Source organism: Silene latifolia, chromosome 2 (assembly GCF_048544455.1).
Source record: "Silene latifolia isolate original U9 population chromosome 2, ASM4854445v1, whole genome shotgun sequence".
Classification (NCBI taxonomy): Eukaryota; Viridiplantae; Streptophyta; class Magnoliopsida; order Caryophyllales; family Caryophyllaceae; genus Silene; species Silene latifolia.
The window spans coordinates 180,039,692-180,061,064 of record NC_133527.1 but is presented as its reverse complement, the minus strand read 5'-3'; the positions used below and the strand labels follow the sequence as shown (position 1 = coordinate 180,061,064).

The window sequence follows — 21,373 nt, the reverse complement described above, 5'->3', positions numbered from 1 at the left end:
ATTTAAAGTTTGTTATTCTCATTGTACTTTATAGGTGAATCAAATAAGATCCCACATGGACCATATTTTGTCTTAAAAAAAGGAATGTTGTATTTGGTCTTGAATCGAGGGAGTATAGTATTTGCTAATTATTATTAACCCGGGTTAGATGTTGAATTATGTGCGAAAAAGATGTATTTCTAAGTATATTATTTGTCCCACATTGAAAAATATGTTGGTGTACTTCTTTTAATATGTTATATAATTAGAAGAAGTAACATAATTTATACATCTCATTTAGCAAAAAAGTAACATAATTTTTTTTTTTTGAAAAATTATATAATTAGATTCGTGGTAAATAAATGCTAGCATTAGAATATATTATCATATTATTTGCACATATTTTAATTACGATAAGAAGTTAAAAAAATGTACTATACGAATATTATTTATAAAAATAATGTAGGCGTGGTAAATATACTAGATATAAATAGTTGAATTGTCCCACATTAGAAGATTATCATGAGGTGAGGTATCGCATGATTATAAATATGAGTCATATTTGAAACTTAGGGGTATCAACCCAAAATCTTTTGAATCTCTTAAAAATTATCTTAGAGTGTTCTTATAAGAGTTTGTATTAACGGCAAACTAAGTTACAACAATACCATACAAATATTAATCACGTAGATATTTATAAAAGCGATTATATATTATTCCCTTCTATTTACAATAAACTTCTCATTTCATTTTGACACAAAAATTAAGAAAACGTACTACCCCACCATATAAATAAATTTGGACTACACAAATACACTACCCCACTATACAATTAAATTTGGACCACACAAACACTTACCAAAAAAAGGAAATAGGAAAGTTTGTATTGAATAGGAGGGAGTACTATATTAGTGATATTATAATGTTTATTTTAGGACAGTCAATAGTATAATAACTTTATTTAAGACAAAATCTTAATTAAAAAATAAAATGAGTGCTAAATATACATAAATTTGTTTGTGTCATATAATGATAATCTCTACACTAAAATAGAAAATTTATAAACTATAATACAATCAAGTATTGCATAAAAAGATCTTGAATCCACAAACAAATAAATAATGAGTTTTTTTACTTTGATAAATAGTAGAATTAAATCTTTTTAACTTTCAAATATAGGTAATTATTATGCCTCATTACATTTGAGTAACTAAAATACATCATAATTTTTAACCATTAATCAAAATCGCACCAGAAAAAGGAAATATTTTGCATTTGTTTATACATTTTATTGTTCCCTCAACTACATCTTAAAAGTCGTGTTAGGAAAAAAAAATGTAATTTAAATCATATCATTTGTACATATTTTAGTTATGACAAAAAAATGGAAAAAAACATGCGAATATAAATAGATAGTATAATATTTTCTCATTATTAAATCGGGTTGGAAATCGAAATAGGTGCAAAAAAGATGGTGTACTTTTTCGTGTGTTATTTGTCCCACATTGAAAAATAATGTAAGTGTGGTAAATATACTACATATAAATAGTTGAATTGTCCCACATCAAAAAATTATCATAAGGTGGGGGTGATTTTAAAAATTAATTTAGGAAAGTATCATAAATAATATTTTTTGATGTAAAAAAATAAAGTGGAGAATCTTTTAATTATTATAATATTTATTTCCTATATTATAAAAATAACATAATTTGAAGTGATTCTAATTTTTATATAAAAAATTTTACATTTCATTTGGCAAAAAATATCGTTAAGAAAATTATGAAAATAACATAATTTGATTCGTGGTAAAAATGATATCATTAGCGTATAGATTTCATATAATTTGTACATATATAAAATTGTGTACTTCTTAGTATGTTATATGTTCCACATTGAAAAATAATGTAGGATTATATAAAAATAATAGAATTGTCAACCTAACATCTTTTATCTCTCTTAAATATGAAGGCTGTGATTATAGAGGTTTATATAGCAGAAGAAAGGCTCCTCCAACAGTCAGAAAATTAATGGTATTGATAATGAGATTATAGTCTATCCTCTATAGTCTAGTTAACGCTTGTAACTCACTTCATATATAAACACAACATTCCCCCACTATTCTTCTAATGTGGGACAAAAGTTTTGGAGCAACTAAAACTCCAATATGGTAAACCGTATATAATTATCTTCTAATATTTAAACTTTACATGATGTATGTGAGATGGTGATATTAACATTCAATACCAATTGATGACTCCCTCCTATATTTTCCTTATCATATGATTGTACATATTGACTCAATTGGTTAAGTAGTAGATAATCTTAAAAATTTGAAGTTTGGGATTCCAATTTCCAAGACCCCAATATTGAGTGTATTAAAGTATAAAGCTGTTAATTAGTAGGACTATTTTAAATAAAGCACCGAACTTGACATTGATGAATGATGAAGCACAAGTAAAGAAAAACAACGCCGTCTAAAACATGAAAGAACAAAAATAGACGCGGCAGCCTCCAACAACCAAAGTGCAACTCCAACCACTTCTCCGACTCATCATTCACCAACACAATACACATATACTATTCCTAATTCCCAACACATGTTTCTTTCTTCTTAAAAATAAATAATAAAAAAATACAATTAATCAACAAAAATTCACTCTCTTCGAGTGGTCCGAACCAAAGACTAGACCTTATCGGACCATTTGATCTGAACCAGATCGGGTTGAATTTCATTTGGTCCAGTCCACCTATTTACTATACTTTGGTTTTCGGTCCGCTCCTGGACCAAATCAAATGGACCGTTGACTGGACCATAAACCAAACTTATATTATAAAAAAAATAATTAAAATTGTAATTTATTTTCTTATTTGTTTACACAAATTATAAGATGAGTAAATATGCAGTTAAATCTAGTAAGAAGATAATGTTATTTATTTTAATCGTTACGAACTTCTCGAGTTCTAATTTTATATGCTAAATCATATCAATGAGAATTGTATTTGATCCACTTTGGTCTGATCCTGTCCGGTCCACGCGTTTTTCTAGTCCAGACCGGACCGATATTAATGTGGTCAAAATGTCCAATCCTATAGTCTCCTAGGTCCACCTTTAAACCCTTATTTGATCTACGATTCAGAGAGTTTGATCCGATCCGATCCGGTCCCGGACCAATAAACTCTCTTCTCCCTTTCCTCTCAAACCGACACAGTGACAGCCTGTTATCATTTCTTATTCCTTTCTATTTTTATTTTTTCCGTCGTCACCTAATCCCAACGGCTATATATTCCCTTCCACATATACTCCTCCTCTACCCTGCTACCCATACTCCCCATACCATACCACTACAAAAACACCAACATTTTTTAGCACTCCCATTTACAACACAACACATCCAATGATTAAAACCATGGATCCAAGAATAAACATTCCCAGTATTTTCTACCGTCTTACATTCCTCTTCCTCATTATAACCTACGTCGCCGCCCAATCCCCCGCCGCCGCTCCTTCTAAATCCCCGGCTAAACCAGCCGACTCCCCTGTCGCTACCACTCCGTCAAAATCCCCGGTTAAGCCAGCCGACACCCCTGTTTCCGCTCCGTCTAAATCCCCAGCTAAGCCAGCTGACACCCCTGTCTCCGCTCCCGCCAAAACCCCGGCTAAGCCGAAATCCTCCCCTTCTCCGGTTTCGGCTCCAGTCTCAGCTCCCCCAGCCGAATCCCCGGCTACTAAACCACCTACCAAATCCCCCGTCTCTAAGCCTAAGCCTAAGCCGCCAGCTAAGGCTCCGGCTAAATCCCCAGCTAAGGCGCCGGAAGAGTCACCTCCGCTGTCACCACCGTCACCGCCACCAGAGGAATCTTCTCCATCACCAGCTCCGGAGGTTGAAGTGCCGGCTCCGGCTCCAGCAGAGAAACACCATGCGCCACCACCGCGGCCGCATAAATGTAGGTTTAAGTTGAAGAAGCATTGTAAAAAGCATCATGTTTCGCCGGCTCCTACGCCGGTAGAGTTGTTGAGTCCGCCTGCTCCTCCCAGTGATGCACCTGGACCTAATGGTGATGAAGATGACATGGCTCCTTCCCCTTCTGAAAATGATACGGTATGTATGCTCTTTTCTTTTAGACAATTGTCAATTTATATTACTCCCTCTGTCCCGGTCATTTGTTGTCCTTTTCCATTTTGGGTGTCCCAGTCATTTGTTGTCCTTTCTATTTTAAGAATGAACTTGATGAGTAATTTGATTATTCTCATTCAATTTGTTCCACTTGTCATTTAGTTATTGGCCTTTTACTCATTCCTTGGTCTTTGTGCCAAAACGAAAGGACAACAATTGATCGGGACGGAGGGAGTACTTTTTTGGCTTTAAATTTTCGAGGAAGGAAAATGAGATTGTGTCACGCTACGAATACATTGAACATATAGTCGATAACTCGGTATCACCTGATAACGCTGTTGTCGCTGTATAACATATTGTTAGACCCTATTAGTGAGACCTAATTATGTATTGATTTTGTTACATTCACCTTTTGTGTGGTAAGAGTTAAGAGTCAAGCTTGTCAACTTATCATACAAGTCAATGAAAGCATGAAATTTTAATGTTTGATATTTCTTAAAGAAATATGTGACTATGTGAGACATTAACGCCTATCTCGCCTAGGATAAATGAAGTAAAAAAACATTTGGATGCAATTTGCAATAAAAAACCAGGGGTAGTGGGATGGTAGTGGCATCCAGACAAGCATTTCTGCCAAAGGATCGAGTGTCGGACTGTCGTCTGTTTTCAATAAGTATCCATTTTATAACACGAATATCAAATAATGCAGCAAATGGGTCGGGTCGGGTCGGGTCGGGTCATTCATATATAAATGCTGTCATTGCTGTGAACTGTGAAGTCTTTGTTTGTCTGAATTCTAAAATGGGCAGCAGCAGTACAACTTTATGTTTGGCATTTCTAAAGAAACAACCTTTTTTATGATCAACTGTCAGCCATTCATTCTTGACTTGAAAGCTACTTACACAATACACATCTAAAGATTAGGTAGTCTTTTTAAATATCCCAAGAGCTGCCAGCTCAGTTACAAGTGGTCCTGATTTATATGTGCTACCTACCTTTCTTAGACATGTACGATGTACCCTCGAGTATCTATGATAGTCTGAGAACCACGTATACAAGGTCAACCACGGATACTAATGCAATTAAAGCCTACAAATGTTGAAATTTTTCATAGTCAATGATTTTGTTTAATTAATTAATTAATTAATGTTGATCGTAACAAGTGGGGTGCTTATTTTATTATCTTGATCTTGAACGTGATTTGTAATTTTTGGTGAATAATTGATTAAATATATACTTGGAATACAAAAAATGGCAGAGTGGAGCAGAGAAGATCACATGGACATTGAAGAATCTGATCAGCTTGAGCTTAGCATTAGGATCTGCTATGCTTCTCTTCTGAACTTCTATTGCATCACTGTGATTCTTTTTTTTTTATTTTTCGATTTTTATGGATTTTTTATTCATTGCCTGGGTCATCTTCAACTGATAACATGGGAGAGCTACATTTATTGTAATATATAGGTAATTTGTTTAGTCATCGAGTTACTATTCTTTACTGTCAAAATTATTTTCACCCGTACGTCAAATGCTGTCATTCTGGATATATAATATTTACAACATTAACTTATTGTTTTGTCTTCTGAAGGGATTTCACAAATTTTAGTTACGAGGGCTGAATGTCCGCGTGACTTACTTCATCGTAAAAACCAAATTACAACACTCGTTAAGTTTCTGGCTCAGTCGGAAATGAACATGTAAATGAAATAAATAAAAAGACAGAAGGACCTCATTTTCACAGATCTGGTCACAAACTACAGCATTTTTATCCACCATCTTGTCCCACAAACACCCAATAAATTTTCTTTTACTCAGATCCAAATCTAACACTTTAGGCGGAACGAGCGTATGTACAGTGGTGTTGCCGGAATTTAAAGCTAGGAAAGCTAAACATAAATCACAGAATCCAGATTTTAGGGTGGACGACTACTAGCTTAAAATGGTTAATGGTCTCTGTATCGATTTGCCCAACATTTGAATGTAATGTTCCTAGCTAAACATCAAAACAGCTCGGGCTAGCGTCTGCATCCATGAAAATGAAAACCTGGTGCATAAAATGCCAACAGACACGAATGCAGGCGTGTTCCTAGTTTCCTATAGGCACAAACGAAAACAAACACGAATGTGCTTGTTATGGAGACATTGTATCTTGAGAACTTTACAGTTTACACCAGTTCAGGTGAATTACTATATCAAGAAAAATGTCGTCAGATCGCTCCTAATTATATATAGCAAACTTGTTGATCAATAAGCATGTTGGATTGCACAAACATTACTGGTTTGCAAATAAAAGATCAAACAATGTGGCACAAGAGTACAACCGATCTTTAAAACAAACATAAATTTCACTTACAGTAATACCCTCATATTTACACAATTTAGGACGAACTTACAATGTACTATGGAGTAAATGTAATTTGAAGTCTTAAGTTTGATAATTCAGTCTCGGCTCCCAAAAACGCGTTGTAGATGTCTCAAATGAGAATCAAAAGAATGTTAGTTAATTGCCTGCATCAATTTCCATGTTAATTCATAACTTATTATGTTCTTTAATTTGTGTGTAGAACAAATAACAGCGTCTACGAAAACAAATCAGAAATCCTTTTTTTTTTTTTTTTTTGGCGGGAACAAATCAGAAATCCTAAATTAAGGAATGTCATACCTTTTCTTTGGCTCTTGGAGTCCCTGACAAAGATAAGGCAACCAAAGGCGGACCAGCGCCTTCATCAAGGACTTTCCTGCAATATTTGTTACTATCTAAACAAAAGTGACTTAGTGCAGCCGCAGCATTCTCCTTACCCCTTGGTGAACCCAACTCAATAGCTTCAACTAGAAGCGGGATTCCTCCTGCTTGAGCTATGACAGTCCTTCCCTCGGGTACTGTCGCAAGATTAGCTAAGACAACAGTAGCCCTGTCAACCATCCCGAGTGCTGGATCCATCAAACCAATCAGATGTTTTACAGCACCTGATTCTATGATACTACTACTATTCACAGTTGCTGTCGACAAGTTGAACAAAGCGGTGGCCGCATCCTTCTTCCCTTGTAGAGTCCCGTTTTCCAAAAGGTCTACTAAAGGGCCTATGGCCCCTGATTTTCCAATCCGGATCTTATTGTCTTCAAACTTAGTCAGGCTAATGATAGTTGCAGCTGAATTCTCCCTAGCCCTATTAGTTCCAGTCCGAAGAACGTGTACCAAAACCTCAATTGCTTCGGAATTGGCTATCATGAGCCTATTGTTATCAGTATCAGTGAGTGACACATTCAAAAGGGCAGTTACAGAATTTTCTTGAATTATCATGTCTGTAGAGAAAAGCAGTTCAACTAGTACAGTAATGTCCCCACAACTAGCTATTAAGATTCTGTTGTGATCATCCTTGGCAAGAAGCCGAGCTCAAAGACAGCTTCCCTTATAATCTCAGGAGACTCACCTTTCAAGTCTTCGGTTAATTTTCTAATATGGGTCTCAATGCCACTTCTGGTATCAGTTACCATTGTGGATATAATTATTGGTGAAGGTTTTAATGGCTTAAGACGGATTTTGTGATTGTGTCTTTGATCAGTTTTTGTTGTAAGAGAGACTCTGATGCATAAGCTAGTTCTTTCAGGGATTTCAGAATGAACAAAGCATTGTCGAAAGCATAATATAATTTGTATAATTGTGATACACAGCATTACAGCAAGGTTAAACTTCAGCTAACAGTTGAACAGCCACAAGTATGATATCAACATGGATAAATTGTCAAACACAAGTACACAACCTTTCAAAACACATTTTTTTTTTCAAAACACTATTATTATACCTATGAAAAGATACCACCACCTCGACACGTACGCGTTTTCCGATTACGAAATTTGTGAGTTGCCAATTTTACTGAAAGGTTTAACAGTGTAGGTTTAAAATTGATGACAGATAGTCAGATACAGAGAAGTGATTCTTACATTATGAAACAAATAGAAGAAATATCAAGGATGGCAATTCATACACATAAAGATGAAAACTTTATACCGAGAACAATTCAACAAACCAAAGCTTCCATTTTCAAGCAGAATTGCAGACTCACAAGAAAGATACAACTACCATATAAACAGTTTATAAAGTGTCCTACTCTATCTCAAGAGAATTTTCGGTCATGCACAAATTATAAAATGAGACGGTCCTATACCCTTTGATGAGTTAAACACTCACTCATTAATTACTAAGGACTTACGGAGTATATCAGTGTATGACAGTATGATTTTAGTTTTTATATGGTTTGGTCAATTTCATTTTCCTTTCTTCTCCCCTACATTTCTTAGTATGGGTTGGTCAATGGGGATGACTTGTGAAATTCTATCTTTTCTTGGTTTAGCAACAATTTACCAAACTCTTTGATTCCAACACCCAAATCCCGATACAGATGGTATTAATAATGTTGGTTCAGTGGACAACTTTGACTTGTGACTTGGAGCATGACTTCTCAACTTACACAGATTCTCATTTAAGACGGTAAGACGGCTGAAGTATTTAGAATAACACAAAAGCAAATTGAATTGGAAAACCAATAAATTTGCTCAAGTGTGATGATGATATTTGACTCGTTTTAATCTTAAGACGATACTCCATTAAAATGTGGCACAACAGCACAACCAATCTTTAAAAAACAACATAATTTCACTTACACGATTACATCATATTTACACAATTTAGGGCGAACTTACAATGTCCTAGATGTTATTTGACATCTTAAGTTTGCTAATTCAGTCTCGGCTCCCATAAACGCGTTGTAGATTTCTCAAATGAGATAGAGTCTTAATTGCCTGCATAAACACAAATTAAAGAAACCAAAAAAAAATGTTAGTAGCATACAGACAAATATATAAGACACTTACATGATTCACTGCAAAGTAACAGCTTCTGTGTTTTTAGTTTACATGAGTCCATCAATCGAGAATAAACTTCATGTTTTTCATTTTGGGAGAGTCCATGTTGATTCATTACTTATTATGTTCTTTAATTTGTGTGCAAAACGAATAAAACCGTCTATGAAAACAAATCACGAATTCTAAATTAAGGAATGTCATACCTTTTCTTTGGCTCTTGGAGTCCCTGACAAGGACAAGGCAACCAAAGGCGGACCAGCGCCTTCATCAAGGACTTTCCTGCAATATTTGTTACTATCTGAACAAAAGTGACTTAGTGCAGCCGCAGCATTCTCCTTTCCCCTCGGTGAACCCAACTCAATAGCTTCAACTAGAAGCGGGATTCCTCCTGCTTGAGCTATGGCAGTCCTACCCTCGGGTACTGTCGCAAGATTAGCTAAGACAACAGTAGCCCTGTCAACCATCCCGAGTGCTGGATCCATCAAACCAATCAGATGTTTTACCGCACCTGATTCTATGATACTACTCCTATTCACAGTTGCTGTCGACAAGTTGAACAAAGCGGTGGCCGCATCCTTCTTCCCTTGTAGAGTCCCGTTTTCCAAAAGGTCTACCAAAGGGCCTATGGCCCCAGATTTGCCAATCCGGATCTTATTGTCGTCAAACTTAGTCAGGCTAGTGAGAGTTGCAGCTGAATTCTCCCTAGCCCCGGGAGTTCCAGTCCGAAGAACGTGTACCAAAGCCTCTATTGCTCCGGAATTGGCTATCATGAGCTTGTTATTATCACTGATTGACAGGTTCAAAATGGCAGTTACGGCATTTTCTTGGATTATCAAATCTGGAGAGAAAAGCAGATCAACTAGTACCGTAATGGCCCCACAACTAGGTATTAAGATTCTGTTGCCTTCATCCTTAGCAAGAAGGCGGAGCTCAAAGGCAGCTTCTCTTATAATCTCAGGAGACTCACTTTTCAAGTCTTCGGTTAATTTTCTAACATGGGTCTCAGCACCACTTCTGGTATCATTTACCATCGCGGATATAATTACAGGTGAAGGTTTTAATTGCTTAAGACGGGTTTTGCGATTTTGTCTTAGGTCAGTTATTGTGGTCAAAGAGACGGGATCCTTATGAGGAGTTATCTCAGTAGAAGCTGGAATTCGATCCTTAATCATCTTGTCATCAGTTTCTGAATTCTGCAGGAGTTGAGTACTGTCACCAGTTTGTTCTGGCACTAAATCACTGTAAGAGACCATGCTGGATTTAGGCGCTTCTGCTTTCCTCAATTTCTGTCAAGATAAACAAAATAACATTAAAGAACCTGTCAACCTATTCCTCTGCTTAACATTTTATGATGCACGGCTATTGTTTTACACTCACCCGTAGCAGCAGCAGCTGCAATTACAATTAGCCGAAAAAAATGTTCAGGGTCGTCTATTTTCACACCCGGTGACAACAATAGAACTAAAACATTAGTCCCAAAATGATATGTGGTCGGCTTTGTTTAACAAACTACTTCGTATATGAGTACATGACAAATAGGATCACTATAGCAAAAAGCATGTTGCAATAGACAGTCCCTTGTCCCTTCTTGACTTCCTATGAAAAGATACCGCCACCTCGACAGGTACGCGTTTTCCCATTACGATATTTGTGAGTTGCCAATTTTACTGAAAGATTTAACCGTGTATTTTTAAGATCACAAATTCTCATTGGAGACGGACATTACTATCCGTCATAAGCTGAAGACGGATAATGTCCCTCTCACAAAATGCAAATGGATAGTGCAAGTGGGGGAAAATGAGTACCCCACTTGCCCATTCACTTGCATTTTGTGAGAGGGTCACTATCCGTCTTCAGCTTGTGACGGATAGTGGTCATCTTCAATGAGACGGACTGTTTTAAGATTGATAACAATACAAAAAGTGATTTTTACAGTCTGAAACCCAAAAAAAAAAAAAAAAAAAAAAAAAAAAAAAAAAAAAAAATGGCCCTAAAGATTGACACAAAATCTCACTTTAGACGGACATTCAAATATGTCATCACTTTCATAATAAGAATGGTGGGGTTGTCTTATTATGAAAGTGGTAATATATTTGAGCCGTCTACAATGAGATGAATGGATTAATTAAAACTTTATATTGAGGATAAAACATTAAGTCAACAAGCCAAGCTTCCAGTTTCAAGCAGAATTGCAGACTCACAAGAAAGATAACCAGTTTACAACTAAAATCACATAATCAACAACAATTTGATATTTTCATGTCGAAACATTCACAAATTATAAAATGAGACCGTCTTATACCCTTTGACGAGTTAAACACTCACGTATTACTACAGAGTATCACTAAATGAGGTATTTAACCTACAAAAGAATCGTCGTGCTTATGTGTTACGATCACCAATATAACAGTAACTAATAACCAGAAATATGTAAGCTGAAATGAGAAAACAATGAGAATTAAGAAACAAAACCTGAATTTTACTTTTTGTGTTGACGATGAATATCCAATCGACAGCTGGGGCAATTTCTTTCAGCTACTAATGCAAAACCTGAATTTTGAGAGAGAATTAGAGCTCAAAAGAAAGGTGATGTCTGTGATGACATATAGAGAGTTGCAATAACTTTAATATGCCGTGTAAGTTGAGTTTTGGATTTATATGATTTGGTTAAATTTCATTTAATTTTCCTTTATTTTTGCTTCCTAATTTCCCTACATTTCTTAGTACACAAATTGAGTGTATGACAGTATATGATTTTGGTTTTATTATAGTTTGGTCAACTTCATTTTCCGTCTTTCTCACCTGCATTTCTTAAGTATGGGTTGGTCAATGGGGATGACTTGTGACTTCGTGTTATTATTCTATATTTGTTGTTGTCTATCAACATTTTACCAAACTCTTTGATTCTAACACCCAAATCCCAATACAAAATGGCATTAATAATGTTGGTTTAGTTGAGAAGTTTGACCTGTGAATTAGAAAAATGACTTCTTCTTATTTCGAGATTCGGCTTAGTTATGTTCTTTCAGTCGTAATTATTTGTTTATATTTGATTATAATACCCCTTAAAAACAATAAAAAAAAATGGTAAATAAATGAATAAGACGGAGTACTTGTTATTGAACTTGTAATTAATTCATTAGCATTTTTTTTTAAGAAATTATTAATTCATTAGCTTTAAATATCGAATTTAATTTTTCATATAATGAAATTCTATAATTTTGCAAGGGTTATCACTTGGGTGAAAATCTCGAATAAATGCATTTTTTTTTTTTGCCTAAGAGGCTAACCCATGGTACCATCCAATTGAAAAATCGCCAGACAAAAGAGTGAAGGTAAAAGAAAAGGAAAATATGATTAATATTTCTGCTTATTACACCTTCAATGTTGTTCGTGAGATTTATCTTGATAGTATTACATTCATCTCAATTTTATTGTCCCTTTAACCAATGATAAGATTCAAGAAATATCACTTGTCACGCCTCTTGACTTATAAATTTTACATGTTCCCTATTTCCGATAGAAATACTACTGAAGGGTAATAAAAATGATAATTCACTGTAATTAGTTACTATATTTGGAAAATGGGCAATTATTTTTGGGAAATAAAAATTGGAAAAGAGACGTTAAATTTGAGATTGAAGAAATAGTTCTTGATTGACTATGATTAGAAAATGGGAATAATAGTTGATCCCTAAACTCCTAAAATCAAATGTGGATAGATTAGTTGGGATTTCCACGTGTATTGGAAAAAAATTGTGCAATCTCTCGCAAGCCACTAACACGTCATTAACGGCGTCATTTGCGGCCTGCGCAAGTATGTATCCCACTTCAAGTTACAGTATAAACCAAACGTAATCAATTACTCCTATATGATCATCGTATCATTAATCACAAATTACGTCGTTATCAAATACCACTTTGCTTGACTTCTTCTTCATACATTTTTTAGATGCAAAGTCCTTTTCATACTAATAAGAAGCCAAGACGACACTCGTAAAGAATTTTTCATTGAATTGGTGACGGAAAAAAAAAAATCAGAAGTTTCGTCGTAAGTACGATAACAATAAGCCAATAATCCAAGAAAAAGAAGACAAGATATACCAAAATAGATACGGAGTATCAATTAGCAAGCAAAATCATGTCCGGGTTGTCTATGATACATTATTGAATGAATTGACATGATTGGAATGGGAACAAGCAATAAGTTAGTACAAGGTTCTACAATACCCATACTAGTTGCCGCAATCCGTAAAATCGGACAAAATAATGTGTTTCAGGATAGGGTATAGTAAGACTGTAAGAGTAGTCCATCTAAATTGAAACTCGGAGGATGAGAAATATGACTCGGAACTCTTAAAAATACTGTGGTTCCATTATCCAATCCATTAAGCGCTACGTATATGTTTGAGATTCTCAATCAATTTTACAAGAAAAAGAAGATAAAATTGGCACCAAAATCTTGGGATAAATGAAAAGAAATCCAATTAGCAATTCACAAAGGCTGGAGTTCCTGTTCTTGAGGGGGAGCGGATTGAGTATCAACAGGTTTATATGGTATTGATGTTTCTTGCCTCCGTCTCCAAATGAACCAAATCCCAGATGCTGATAATCCTAACACCAACGTTACTATAACTGCTATAATCACTACTAAGTAGTGTTGCTCCCACCAGCTCCTATATCAACGGAGGATAATCAGATATATAAAGACTATTGTCTAGACTCTACACCTACGACAATAATAATCGGTGCCACAAGGGATTCCGCTATTGGCCGGGTGAAGGGGTAGGATAGGTTTATCGCTGTCTTGATAGTAAAGTTGCTCAAGATGACCCTCATGAAAATTGTGTCGAGAATGGTATCAAATAACTGCTACTTCACAATTATATGTGCAATAAGCCTAGTGTCTCTTTTTACTTTAGTCCATCATAATCTAGAACACAAATCATGACTCTACAAATATAGTACAGAGAAATAGATGAAAAAATAAATTCAAAGGCCCATATTATGGGACCTGCGGCTAGTAACAGCAGAAATAATTTATGATAATACTCCGTACTATATAATACATCACACTGCATAAGCTGGAGCCGGACAACACATATGTGGATTAAAAGCAGCCTAATATATTCGTTATAACCGACTGGCAGTTCATTATCATTGAGAAGGCATTCAATTTCATTTTCTACCACACAGCAAAACAGCACTGGAAAACGGTAAATTTGTCATTGTCCAGTGGTAATTTATTTGAAATAGGCGAGTGTGGTCCCTTGAGCAAAATTACTAATGCCTAGGCCAAGTAGCTTGGATAGGGAGTGGAGAGGAAAGGGATTTCCTTTCCAAGTTCTCCTAGTGGCATTTAAATGGTCAGAAGTCGAAGTCTTTACCACAAAATGGACACTTTAAGTCGGATTACCAAAGTAGACTACAAACAAATTATCATCAAAAACAAACTGAAAAGTGAAATCTAGTTTCTCTTAAACCAAATATGCAGGTAGAAGACATTGAAAAAGAAATTAGTCTTTTCAAAGGCAATCTCATGTTGATATAATAGGAGGCCAACCACTTTAACTATGAACTCTACCCCTGCACCCATTGATCGCCATTTACAAAGAAAAGCAATAGAAAGAACATTGGAGAGACAAATCAGTAGACAATACAAGAATTATATAAAACAGAATAATAATTTTACCTTTCTAGAGGAGGGTGGAACTTCCAACTAACCAACTTGTAACTACCAAAGGAGTCTGGAAGTTGGACACTGTGTTCAGCTAAAAGTGAAATTATATGCTGCATAACGAAAGACGACATTAACAAATAAAATATAATCCCCAATGTCTCTCACTTAAACTGAAACCTTATTCACCAAAAGCAATTTACCGTTGCAGTAGTATTCGAGAAATACTTGGCAGATTCTTCAGGATAGACGCTGTAACTTATCAGGGAACCATTTCCAGCTGAAGTCGCATTTAGTAGATGAACCTAAAAGCCAAGAGGAAATTAATATTCAATTAACAGCATGCTTGAAAGACTACAATTCTCCCCACCCCTTTTCTTGTTTAAATGGAGAAGCATAAAACCAACTCTTTCCTCAGCTTACCTGGGAGATGTTGACTCCCAACTCTTTAGCAATGACACCAGTTAGTTCTGAAATATGCGGGTTCAAGTCTGAGTAGTTGACACTCAAGGACACGCCAAATGTAATGTATCCAACTTGAGTATCTCCTGAAATTGGAAAATTTGATCGTGGGAAAAAGGTCAGCCACGTTTTTATTTATTCAAGGCTCAAAGCTACAAGTCTGCAAAACAAGCATATATGAATGCCCAGTTTGAGGTGAGGGGGACAGGGTCACAAGGCTCTAAACTTTTATTACATGGCTATATGAGCATTTCATTAAAATCGATTTTCCATATTTTAATTTTTAAGATGTGACTAGCCGGAGCTGGTGAAATGTTTCTTTTTTATGTATATTGTGTATTTGTGAAACTAAGGAACACATGCCATGTTTCTCGTTCCTTTTTTTTTTGCTACATCTCTATGAGCCAAATTTTATTTTCCTTTATTTTCTCTTTGTGATTCTTCCGTATTTTCACTTTCTATGCTAATTTGTTTCCAAGAGAATCTGCTCTCCCCACCTCACTTGATGTTAGGGACAATCTTTCTCGTCCTCTTCCTTTTCTTCCTTCCTTATTTCCTAGTAACTTTCCTTAATTTCAGGTATCTTATATTTGTACTCCGCAATCCGCATCATCATCGCCAATTCAAAGATAGAGCAATATCATGAATCCTTACGGTCTTAAAATGAAAAAGAGGCCCAAAGTACCTGAAATAATGTAACTGGGTAGTCCATCAGGAGCGGCTGCAGGTGGCATCCCTGCAGTTGAAACATCCCCAACCAAAGGAGAAGGTGCTGGTGAAACGCTAGATGTGTTAAGTCTCTCCCATAACACTGAACAGTTGGTCTTCCAAAATCCAACTTTAAGGTGTTCACGATCATATGTTACAAGAGTATTACGGACAACAATACCTGTTATTACAAATTGACAAGGAAACGAGTTTACAAATCTCTATACAAGAAAGCAAATTAATCAAAAATATGGTAATCATTAGTACACTTTACCTCCTAAAAGAGTAGTCAAATCTTTCCCATTTTGAAAAACGCCAAGACAGTATGCACCAGGTACCTTTGAGTGCTGCATAAAACGATTGAAGTGGATTAAGGATAAAATTACTATAACAAAGAATTTTGCACATTAACTTGAAGAAACTATCACGTTAGAGTTTGCTAATAGGAGGGTGGGGATAGTGATTACCTTAAATAAGTAATTTTCCGGAGACATTGAATACTTTTGACCATTTTCAAAGACCATGTCAACTGAAGGGAAGGTTTTAGAGAGTTCTGAAACATCACTAAGATAACAAAAAAAATGACAGACAAATTCAGATGATGAGACACATTAGATTGCCTTGTGAGCTTATAAGTCACTAACAATATAAACTACCTTCCAGCACCAGAAAAGCATATATCGTTATAATTTGGATCAGGACCACGAACTTTCTTCAGGTCATGGAGCTCATTCATGATCTGCGTTAAACAAACAAAAAATTTAATCAGAAGTTGCGAGAGAAATGAAGTAATGTATACTTTATGCGCATAACCAGAGATCCCATCACGTAAATAAAGTAATTGACAATCATATAGGAGTAGAGATTAAAAGACCAGGGCACATCAACACAGAGGGCTCAAAGAAGGATTCTTTTAAAAAAAATATTTAGAAAATAAATTCCAAAAAAAATATTTAGAAAATAAATTCCTTAAAGGAGGAAGGCTGCTCCGTTAAACATTTGGTCAAAACTAATTAACATAAACTCCAGGTCGCTGCACTAAGTTCTGCCTACATATGATCCTAATTGTGTAAACAAACAGCGATAGCCTAACAGAACCATTAAACAGTAGGATAAAATATTATAAAGCTTGCACAAAGCAAGAACATTTTTTTCCTTTTATGGCGATTAGCCGTAGAAGAGAAAGTGCAGAGGTAAATGGAATACAGTCTATCAAAACCTCCCCAAATAAGAGACCATGTTTTAATTCTGAGTATCTCTTTGAGAAGGATGTCTGAATTTGGCAAATGTACAATTTAGCTAACTAAATTACCAAACCCATGCTTCTTTTACACGGACTGAATATTTTCAGATTATCATAATTCTAGCAGAGACCCTTTTTATTCGCATTTTGAGGCGTGCGTTCACCAATGGACGGTTCGAAAGGATGATTCATGTCAGCCGACCCCAAATCATTTTGGGATTAAGGCTCTGATGTTGTTGTTGTTGTTGTTGTATCATAATTCTAGCAGAGAGAAAATAAAGATACCACGTAACAGACAGTAGAAACTTATTTACTATGTTCATCTATTGTGCAAAGTTTCAACTTCAGGAAGCAGTATCTAAAGTAAAATGTCAAAATGTATTTACGCATTTTTATAAAAAAACATCTTACAGCTTTCTTAAAAGCAACAAATGCTGCCTCCGGTAGATATGCATATGTTGTACCACTATCTAGAACAGTTCCATATTTCCCATCAAAAACCTGTGGGTCTACATCCAGCTTCTTCCCAGCTACATGTAACTCCTTCAGCTCGATGTTATAATATTGACTGTTGCCATCCCGAAACTAGAGTAAATGTGTCAGATGTTAAGAGAAGCATATAGAGGTCTATCAGGTATCCATAATCGTCAAATTCATACCTGCGACTAGGGTCAGAGTGGGTAAAGACCATGTCAGAAGGAGGAGATACTTGACCTAGAACCATAGCACCCCCACCAACATCCATGCCACCATAACACAGCGAAAAGGAATCATCGATTACACCTTTCTCAACAAGCTGATCAACAATGCTTAGTTCGCCACGACCCAAACCCATTATACCATCAGCACGTTGACTGTAAAGATCACCTGTTTCTGCATTTTCACAGCCAAAAACAGCACGCTGGGATTTAAGCTCGCTCAAATTACCGAAAGTTATAAGATCTTCACCAAGGATGCCACTGCTGGAACTCATTTCAGCATATTGTCTCTCATAAGTACACTGGTCATTATCTTCACTACATGTGCAATCAGGATTGCATTTGACTGGATTGTAGCTATTTGAGAGATCTGGCTGGAACTTTGGATCCTGTAAAATGAAGTGAAGATATAACCAGAAGCAGTAGAAAGAGAGAAAACAAAGGATATAAACTGGTGAGTGGAATTTTATTTTGTGATGCATGAAAATATTCCCTTTGTCCATTCATTTGTGATGCATGAATTTTATTTTATCAAAGGTACACAAATGATAAGGATGGGGGGAGTAACTCTTAGGGCTCGCTTGGGATGAGGGTAATTATTACCGGAGTGATAGAGACTAAAGCAAGAAGAAATGGGAGGAGATTGGTGGTTAGTGGTGGTTGTGGAGGGTGGAAAGAGGAGGTGAGGGAGGAATTATTACCTCCATCCCAAGCAAGCCCTTAAGGAGAAAATTTGGGTAATCCACTATGCCCTATAGGCCTGTATATAACTATATATCCAAAACCTACATGACATAGTCCCCATGGTAATAATCAAGTGAAGTTACAATGCAATTCTATTTTCAAAGATGCATGGGAAACCAGTTGACAGAAAGAAAGTCTAACTAGAAGCACTGATCTCTTCAAATTCTCGGCTCATTAATGATTCCATATTTCTAAGCGGGTATCACAAGTCTAACATAAAAGGAGAGATGCTTAAGTCTTTTATATCTATAAAGGAGATGACCATAATATTGAACCAGCTAGTGATTACGACATCACATTGATGGTAGCCTTGGCTAAAAAGCTATGACAGTACGACACCTACTTCCTCATCAAACATAAGCCCCAAAGTGAAATTTAGGCAATTGATTACACCACATCATTTTTTCACACCTTTATTGTAGTTGATGTTAGTCACAAACTCACAACTATATTCCTAGTTATATTCTGACTATGTTAATCAAATTCAACATTGCCCTTGATGATCTCCAAACTATGTTCTGGGCATTCTGGTACAAGTTCACATACATTTACATATCCAAAACTATCCAAGCATCATACTCATCATCACTAAAATTTTAGACATTATGACTCTATCTTCGGTATGGAGACACATCCTAATAACGAGATTTTAGGGTTCAGGATTCAAGGGTTGAGGAATAAGTTGGAGATATTTCAAGTTTTTAAAAGTGAAATAAAGAAATGTTTGAGAGGTATGGCTTAAAATCAATAAATATCATACTAAGTGCTTCAAAGTTCATACGCTGTCTCTGCACGTACTTTTTCATGCTAGCCTCATGTTTTCTCTGTTCTAGAAGAGTTGTCAGATTGATAAAGGTTGGGTATGTATTTCATAACAAATCCATGAACGGTATGTTTGGGTACTAAGAATCACAACTGATTCTGCGTTTGGCAAACCTTAGAATTTGGAAATGGAATAAAGCTCAATTCCTTATCAATTGCAACCTAGTTAAAACTTGAGGCTCCCAAATTCCTACCTAATACGAAGTAGTAGTTATTTCAATTCCATCACTATCCGATCTCCCCAAATAGACTATTTTTTTAGACGCAAACTTCATCCCAATATATATTCCAATTTTTTTATAAAAACTTAGAATTTAAATCGAGAATAAAGATTAAAACGATTTTGAAATCTGAAATAAAACTTAAGGGCCCGGAATACCTTAAAAGTGAACCAAGTATTAATATATAAGAAAGTTGTTGATAAAAAGGTGTAATAAATCCGAAAAGAACAAATAAATTTTAAAAATTAAATAAAATAACATTAAATATATCGAATAACGTCAAATACTAAAAATCCACATGTATCATTGCCCTCCACTATGCGCCTCAAAAATGATGAGGCCAAGTAACATATCCTCCAACCTCAATGCGCATCTGGCTCATTGTAAGTCTCATACTCCAATTACAAGTCAAGCTAAGTGTGAAAGTCAGCCATGACTCAATTTGCAAAACACAAGGTCTCTAGACTAAAATGAGGATACGGGTGTGGAAGGACACGCCTCGGCCATTTAAACAAAGTGCCCTACGCATCATGAATCGACCTCTGAGGCTCCGATAACACCAAACTCAATAGATATAAATCACAAACCAATTCACAGAGCATTTGAAAAACATAATAAAAACTCAAATAAGGTCGTTGTATAGCGTATAATAAGGGTCATAAAAGAATACCTGATGATTACCACATTGATCACAGGTATTGCAAGGGACATAAGTGACGGTACTACCAGTATCCACAATCAACGCAAACTCCTGCGGCGGCGTTCCGATCCAAAGCCTAGTCGTATAATACCTAAACCACAATTCACATACACATCCTACATAATTAATCATATACTTTCTAACTAACTAATCAAACAAAACAGAATTAAATTAATCCTATTTTTTAAATTCAAATACTCCCTTCGTCACAATCATTTGTTATGAGCGGTATTTTAATCAAAGGTAAACAAATGATTGTGACGGAGAAGATACATAGAATGATAGAAAAATAATGAGGTTGATTAAGTAAGCAAACCCGTTGGAGAGGAGATCGTCGTAGAGGCGCATCCGTGCATTGGGAGAAGCGGAATGAAGGTGACGTCGGAGATTGAACTTGCTGACGTCAGAGATTCTGGGAGAAGAGAGAGAAAGCGGTAGGACGAGTGGCTGATGGTTGTAAGATTGCGACGGCGGAGGAAAGGAGAGTGTGACGATGAGGAGGAGGAGGAGGAAGGTGGTGGTGGTGGTGGTGGTGATGGTCATTGCGGCGGATGCGTGGCGTTGCCGCCGCCGTCCACGGTGGATCACGGGGTGAAAGTATGTGATTTGACTTTGTTGTCTTTGGAGTTTGGATTTGTATTCTCAACGAACGAACAAGTGTCTAAACACAAAATCAACAATGCTACGTTTGATTGTTTAAACTTTTTAAATGTTTGTTATTGTTATGTTTGGGGATGGATGGATACTTTCGGTCTAAAATCAATAAGATTTAAGATTTAAGATTTAAGATGGGGAGGAATTGGGTCAAAATCAAGATCAATCTTATTTTTAAGAGATTTTATAAAAATTATTATCAATCTTTTTCCTCACTAGTTTGGTTGGCGGTGTGTTATATCGAAATGAACTAACTTCTGCTCTCGAGATAACGTGTCAAATATTGCAATAATAAATTTGATATAGATACGTTCAAACAAGAAGTGAGGGAGTGTAAAGATTAAAGAATGCTTCGGCATTACTTCACGAGCGAAGATTATCTCCGAACGCACAACCATGTTTGTTGGGCGTAGAAAATTTAGTCTTTTTTTGGGACCACTTATGGGTCGAAACTCGAAACATACTGCCTTTATGTCACGGTCCGGTA

At 35.9% G+C, this 21,373-nt stretch overlaps 4 protein-coding genes across 6 annotated transcripts; 1 reads left to right on the top strand and 3 right to left on the bottom strand.

The window, feature by feature from the left end:
* Nucleotides 1-3,234: 3,234 nt before the first annotated feature.
* On the top strand, nt 3,235-5,664 carry LOC141643524 (uncharacterized). Its single transcript, XM_074452717.1, has 2 exons — nt 3,235-4,079; nt 5,353-5,664. The coding sequence occupies exons 1-2, from the start codon at nt 3,375-3,377 to the stop codon at nt 5,434-5,436; spliced, it is 789 nt and encodes a 262-aa protein (XP_074308818.1). The 5' UTR covers nt 3,235-3,374; the 3' UTR covers nt 5,437-5,664.
* Nucleotides 5,665-6,703: 1,039 nt separating this feature from the next.
* Nucleotides 6,704-7,589, bottom strand: LOC141641725 (U-box domain-containing protein 4-like). Its single transcript, XM_074450376.1, has 2 exons — nt 7,526-7,589; nt 6,704-7,487 (listed from the first exon to the last, which is right to left on the bottom strand). The coding sequence occupies exons 1-2, from the start codon at nt 7,587-7,589 to the stop codon at nt 6,751-6,753; spliced, it is 801 nt and encodes a 266-aa protein (XP_074306477.1). The 3' UTR covers nt 6,704-6,750.
* Nucleotides 7,590-8,598: 1,009 nt separating this feature from the next.
* Nucleotides 8,599-11,588, bottom strand: LOC141643523 (U-box domain-containing protein 4-like). 3 transcript variants are annotated; one of them, XM_074452714.1, is made up of 3 exons: nt 11,430-11,588; nt 9,161-10,243; nt 8,599-8,894 (listed from the first exon to the last, which is right to left on the bottom strand). In XM_074452714.1, exons 2-3 carry the CDS (start codon nt 10,208-10,210, stop codon nt 8,835-8,837), a joined length of 1,110 nt encoding a protein of 369 aa, XP_074308815.1. In that variant the 5' UTR covers nt 10,211-10,243; nt 11,430-11,588; the 3' UTR covers nt 8,599-8,834. The 3 variants fall into 3 exon arrangements, with proteins under 3 accessions (XP_074308815.1, XP_074308816.1, XP_074308817.1); XM_074452715.1 differs by having other exon boundaries at nt 8,676-8,894; nt 11,441-11,548; XM_074452716.1 differs by lacking the exon at nt 11,430-11,588 and adding an exon at nt 10,335-10,419 and having other exon boundaries at nt 8,676-8,894.
* Nucleotides 11,589-13,256: 1,668 nt separating this feature from the next.
* Nucleotides 13,257-21,044, bottom strand: LOC141643522 (aspartic proteinase 36-like). Its single transcript, XM_074452712.1, has 12 exons — nt 20,549-21,044; nt 20,203-20,323; nt 17,707-18,134; nt 17,459-17,615; nt 16,461-16,543; nt 16,272-16,368; nt 16,079-16,151; nt 15,782-15,985; nt 15,058-15,182; nt 14,838-14,939; nt 14,650-14,747; nt 13,257-13,633 (listed from the first exon to the last, which is right to left on the bottom strand). The coding sequence occupies exons 1-12, from the start codon at nt 20,773-20,775 to the stop codon at nt 13,453-13,455; spliced, it is 1,896 nt and encodes a 631-aa protein (XP_074308813.1). The 5' UTR covers nt 20,776-21,044; the 3' UTR covers nt 13,257-13,452.
* Nucleotides 21,045-21,373: the final 329 nt, after the last annotated feature.